Source organism: Neophocaena asiaeorientalis, unplaced genomic scaffold (genome assembly GCF_003031525.2).
Source record: "Neophocaena asiaeorientalis asiaeorientalis breed wild unplaced genomic scaffold, Neophocaena_asiaeorientalis_V1.1 scaffold504, whole genome shotgun sequence".
NCBI lineage: Eukaryota > Metazoa > Chordata > Mammalia > Artiodactyla > Phocoenidae > Neophocaena > Neophocaena asiaeorientalis.
The window spans coordinates 4,214,266-4,220,265 of NW_020174438.1; the positions used below are offsets into that span (position 1 = coordinate 4,214,266).

The following is a 6,000-nucleotide window of genomic DNA, read 5'->3' on the forward strand; positions in this document are numbered from 1 at the left end:
TAAGATGATATTAGGCAGACTCCTTTACTCTTCCAATAACTCTCAGAAAATAGAAGTCCTCTGGTCAAGTTTAAGTCCCAAGAATAACCTCATTTCAGTAATGAAAATGGCCAGTTCCCTGAAATAGTCAAAAGCCTGAACTTCTCCCCATACCCCCTGGCCTCCTGCTCCACTCTGCTTCAGGAAGGAAGCCTATAGTGGAGACAGAGCTGACTTCTTGCTCTCTGCCACTCCCGCCTTCCACCCCAGCTGTGCTAATGCAGCGCCTGACCTCTCCAGAGCTAACGTTGGGAAAGGGGGTGGAGATCAAGGGTAGGAAAGGTATTACCTGACTGGTCTTCTTGTGAGCGGGTTCCAGGCCTTAGCAGGCATTTAAGGTTGACCTTCTGATTTTGTTCAGTGTGGTGTTTTATGGGACCTTCAGAGAAAAGCACCCCTCCTACCCCCCAGCTCACACATGTCCACACCATTTCTGAGGATCTCTCAATTGCAGGTCCCCTTATGAGGTCGAATGCAGCTCTTCTGGCCAGCTACTTAAAATCCCTCTCTCAGTCCTTGGGCAGCTGGAAGTATACCCTCCACGCTCAGCTTCTAGGTAGCAGTTCCGGGCAGGGTCTATGACATCCCATGCCAGCCTTCCTTCTCCTGACTACATCCAGTTTCTGTGAATATGCACCTTTGACCCACTAGTGGTGGGAGGATGGTTTTCCGTATCGTGGCCCCCTGCTCTGATGCCACCAAACAGTTCAGCAAGATCTCACTTTTCACATCTCTCAGGTGGGAGTCACTCACTGTGCCCCCAAATTACGACATATCGAGCTCGCCAAGCAGCATCTCCGAAGCCCCTCTCTCCAGGCCCAGGTGAGGGGGCGGCAACATCACCCTTCCCAGTGGAGGAGTAGGTAGACCTCAGAACAACCAAAAATTGATTTCCAAAGGAATTCTATTTCTAATCTAATTCCATTTCTAACAGCTTTTGTAGGCTGGAAATGGGTAACCAGCTAAGGGTCACGAAGCCAGATCTTGCCCTCCTCCTTTGCCAGCCCACTTAAGGATGGGGTGAGAGTGGGATTCTCCCTGCTCCAACAGCTTGTTTTGGAACACAGAAATACAGCCCAAAAGAGAGACTGTGTCTTAGCATCCAGTTGTATCTGAATAGAAATTAAAGAAACTAAATGGGGCTGAAAGAAACTAAGCTTCCACTTCCAAATTCTCTCTCCCCAACAGTTGTGAAAGTAGCCAATGATTTTCACCTCAGCTCATGTACTCACTGTTTTGCTTTGCTTAATTGTTCCTGAAACAATCATCAGTGGGTCCCACATGGAAGAGAAACCAACCAGTGCTTTAGCATCCAAGGCAGGCACTCTGAGCATCTGATCCCTTTCTACGGAAGGGTATGTGTTGAGTCTCTGTACCACTGTCAGGCACCTAGCTCTCTGCTATTAGAATAGCAGAGAGAGAGAATAGCTAATCTGCTATTAGCTCTCTGAATTAGAGCTCTCTGCTTCTCAGCAAATGGTCTGCACATTTCAGTGTCTGTGTGAACCTCAGGATCTTCAGAAAGACCTCATGTCCCTTTTCTCACCTCTTTCATTTGGTGATCCTCAGTATTCTCACTGTTATTTTTTAAAATAGATCCGGGATTAGAAACGGGAAGAAATTCTAGCTTAATGAACGTGTCCAAGGCTTCTCCAGAGAGCTCTAAGAATGGACTCTTCAAAGCAGACCATCTGACCAAATGTCTTTTCAAGGGGCCACAAAAAAGAGTGGAAAAATTGAAAGGCAGTGGGGAAAAGAGGAAGAGGGAAAAGTGGAGTGAAGCAGGCAAAAAACAGAGGGGGAGGGTTGAAAGGGAAGGAGGGAAGAGAGAAAAGAGAGAGATGAGAGGGGAGAGAAAAGTGTGGAGAGAGCAGAGAAAGTGGAGGAGGGGTTATTTGGGAATGAAGATTAATAGGACTGAGAAAACGTCTTGAATAAGTCACCCAGAGGTTGCTGGAGGCCCCGGGACAGTTTGAAGTGAGCTCTTGAGGTTGATCTGGTTCCTTGAATTACTTGTCCAGTAATTTATTACTCGACGTTGAGAGTCTTCTAGGAGTTTATCACAGTCCTTCCACTCTAGATACAGTCAGGTGTGGAACTGAGGACAGCAAATTAGGCGTCTGTACATGGAGGCGGGGGACAGGTTAGAACTTGGAACTGATCACTGGTACCACTAGGTGCAGAAAAGCTGTTGGTGCTGTCTGGTTGCATGGGAGAATGGGTCAGCCACCCTGGTATCTTGGGGCTTGGGGGAGTTCAGATATCAATGACCATCTCATGAGTAGATGAGGGCCTGTGTGAATGGATGAACGATCACACAAATAAGCAGAGTGTTCTAGCCTAGACTCTCCCAATATAAAGGCTATAGGCTGGAGGCATCACAATCTCCTGGGGAAAAATTTTAAACTATAGATTCTTAGGCCATACCTTTGGAGATCCTTATTCAGTAGACCTGGGGTATTTTGAATCATTGCTGCCAAACGACGCTATGCACAGCTGAGTTTGAGAACCACGGCTCAAGACAACATGGAGAGTATTCCAGATGGAAGTTCTGGGCATCGTATATGCGCCCAACATACTAAACCCTCCACCTGTGTTTTTCATTTGACAGCAAACTTGAAGAATTGGTTCATTTCCTACAAGTCATGTATCCCAAACTCTGTCGGCACTGGCAAGTCGTCTGGATGATGGCCGCAGCAATGCTGGTCTTGACTGTTGTGCTGGGGCTCTACGGTTCCTATAACTCTTGTGTGGAGCAGGCCGACGGGCCCCTTGGGAAATCCACTTGCTCGGCAGCCCAAAGGGACTCATGGTGGAGCTCAGGACTCCAGCATGAGCAGCCTACAGAGCAGTAGGAAACCCGACACCCAGCCAGTGCCCTGCTCCAGCACACAGCCTGCTGCCCTTTCCCCAAGCATGATGTGTCAGGCCTGGGCATGGGCACACCGCTGCTGCCGTCAGGGGAACAAGCAGGGGTTCTTTCACACTCGGCACCCCTATGGGAGCTATTCACACACAGTAACTGATGTTCTTGGAGGATCAACAAAAAGCATCAGTGGACAAAGAAGTGGCCTTCACCAGGGAACTCCAACGGAAGGGACAGTTGCCTGCGCCAGCTCAGATGGCTGGGGAGAAACAAAACACCTTCTTTATAGGCTACAGTGCGCAGCCCCCTCCCCCTCCCCATTTTCCTCTCTGCCATTGATCGGAAATCAGGAAGGATTGTGTCTAAAGGCTAACTCTGCCCCCAAGGATCAGACCTGGAATTTGGAGTCTCACATGAATATCTTCCCATTTCCCATCTCATTCTTACTGACTCTCCTTCAGCCTTCCCTTCTCCCCTTTGCAATCAGAGTTTCTCTTTACAGAAGTCAGAAAGGTTTATCAGAAGAACGTTTAGGCTGCTTTTTAGCTCTGTGCTTGAAATGAAGTGGGAAGATGTAAATGAACATATATTCCTCTGTACACATACACAGAGCACACACACACACAGCACACGCATGCATGAAGCCACCTACCCTCCAAACGTGTGCTCTGGGTATGTGTTAGGGTTAAAGCCAACCCACAGATTTTCACTAGGTGTGGGGCAGCCACCAGGCACCTGTTCAGTGAGCTTTCTACGTGGGCTTAAGATGTTTGAGAAACACTGAAAACTCATGGCTTCCATGGCGAACTTGCTGGTCTCCATTTCCAGGGCTAATTCTGAGCTACTGTAGAGCACAGTCTATCCCCTCTTTGTTCTCTCTGGTTGAGAGCAGTTAACCCGCCTCTCAGGGGGAAAGAGGAGACACGATGCACTTTCAGCTTCGCTGTGCCCACATGCGAGTGTGCATCTCCACTGCAGTGTTCCAGTTTCAATGGCATTTCCAACCAAAGTGTAGGTCTCAGAGCATTCCCATTGTTTAGCAGAAAACAGAGTGCGTCCCACCTCCAGCTGGACTTCTCACTCCACCTTGACAGCTGCCACCTGCCTTCTTGCCTCATCATTTCTGGGGGGCGCTGGTTTCTGTGTGGGTTTTATGGTGGTGGCTTTGCTGTTGTTTTTGTTTTGCTGTTGACATTTGTTTTTGTTTCTGACACTCATATAGAACTTACTATGAGCCAAACACTGTATTAGGTATTATATAGGGATTCATTCAATGAGTCCTCAAGAAAAAGAAAAAAACTGTGTGTGTGACTCTTCCCATTTTCAGATAAGGAAACTGAAGCACAAAACATGCAAAGTAACTTGCCAAGGATACCCAGTTAGTAAATCATGGGGCTGGAAGTCAAACCCAGCCAGGCTGGCCCCAGGGGCTGTGCTCTCAACCCCTGCACTAAATTGATTCTTCCAAAGGCCTCCTAACTGGGCATCTTACATTCCAGTCCCACTCCCCTGAGTGGCCCGTCAGCCACTCCAAGCCATTTCTGGTTCCCAGACTAAATTGTTTTCTCTCACTAGTTTTTCTTCTGCCGCTCTCCTCTTTTCTTCTGGTCACTCCTCAGGACCAAGTGCAAAAATCATCCCCTCCATTACACCTTTAATGGCCTCCCTCCAACTCCCCACCATGCCCCACATAATAGGTCACACCCTTCTCTGTGCTTCCTGGCACTTTTTAAACATTTTCATTACTACTACTAATGACCATTACTATAGTGTATCAGAATAACTTATTTATGTGTCTGGCTTTCCTAGCATTTTTCCTCAAAGACAAGAAGCATGTCTTACCCATTCTCTGGGTAAGTGCCTAGCATGATGGCCGATGCTTGGGAGGGTATCATTAAATGTTGGTCAAAAGAACAAGTGAGCATTCAAGGGGGTGGAGAGCAGTCTGGGAACAGCTGACGTTTTGCATACTTCCCAACGCCAGCATCATCACCACCAGCAACTCAACGAAAAAAATAACATCTTTATTAGCCTCGACTTATTCCAGTATTTTTCAGTCTACTCTGTGACCTGATTAGCAACAACATTTCCAAGCTCAAGGGCTAGGCTTGATGCAACCACTCCTTTCAGAAAGACCCACCTAGGTTAGGCCCCACTGTAAAAGCAACCTGTTGTTCTAAGGGAGGCATCCTTTCCAGTGGCTAGAAAACCACTGTGAGAGAAGCCCAAGCCAGGGTTGACCAAGGATGTGCCATTAAGGTAAAGAGGTGCAGATCATGGCAGACGGACTTTGGCTGCACGGATGGATGGTTTGCCCTGCCTCTTCCAGGGCGACTGGATACACTGGAGGACGTTGAGGCCCTCAAAGCCAAAGACAGGATACAAATGGCGCTCCAGAGAGGCTGGCTGTGGGGCAGGACTCTAGGCTGGCAACATCCAGTCTCAGCTTCCGGTGAAGAAGGACCAGGCTGAGCTGGCCCATCGCCCACTTGGTCACAGGGTTCCCACCTTTGCTTCCTGTTGAGACAAAGGCCAGGAGAGGAGCTGCAGTGAGCTCTTGACCCTCCAGCTGCTCCACAGAAAGGCCTGCAAGAATGCTTCCAGACCAGGCCCTCAGCCAAACGACTCTGTGAGTAAAGGGAGGTTGAGGTTGAGGACGAGAAGGAACAAAAGAGTAACCACGTTTTCAAGGGCATTCCTGAAACAGGACTCCCAGTAATTCTTCAAGAAAAGCAAAGATGACCTGAGGCAATTGGAACTGTTGCCAAAGCAGCAGTGAAATGGACAGAAACAGGCCCTGTATTTCCAACAGTGATATTGATCTGAAATAAAAGTTCCATTCAAAATGCCTCCCAGGTCTGACATTTCTGCTTGGCCCTAGGACTCTCTGTATTGCTCCCTGTGTACAGCCTGGAGGTGTAAGTGGAGAGGGAGATGCTGGATTTGTGTGTCACTGGCTGTCAGCTCCTAACATTGTTAAACCTCACACAGGTGTGCTAGCCTTGAAATATAGAGTGTCACATACCTGAGTTTGAAAATAAAAGCACATTTCCAAACCTTTGGCAGCAGCTGAATGTCTCCTCATTTTGTGGAGC

At 48.1% G+C, this 6,000-nt stretch overlaps 1 protein-coding gene across 1 annotated transcript in view; it reads left to right on the forward strand.

Annotated features, from left to right (window-relative positions):
* Positions 1-5,754, forward strand: part of IRAG1 (inositol 1,4,5-triphosphate receptor associated 1) — a 77,762-nt gene extending 72,008 nt beyond the window's left edge. Inside the window, exon 20 of the mRNA XM_024757070.1 lies at positions 2,651-5,754. Within this exon, the coding sequence (XP_024612838.1) occupies positions 2,651-2,894 (244 nt within the window). The 3' untranslated portion in view covers positions 2,895-5,754. The remainder of the gene's footprint in view (positions 1-2,650) is intronic.
* Positions 5,755-6,000: the final 246 nt, after the last annotated feature.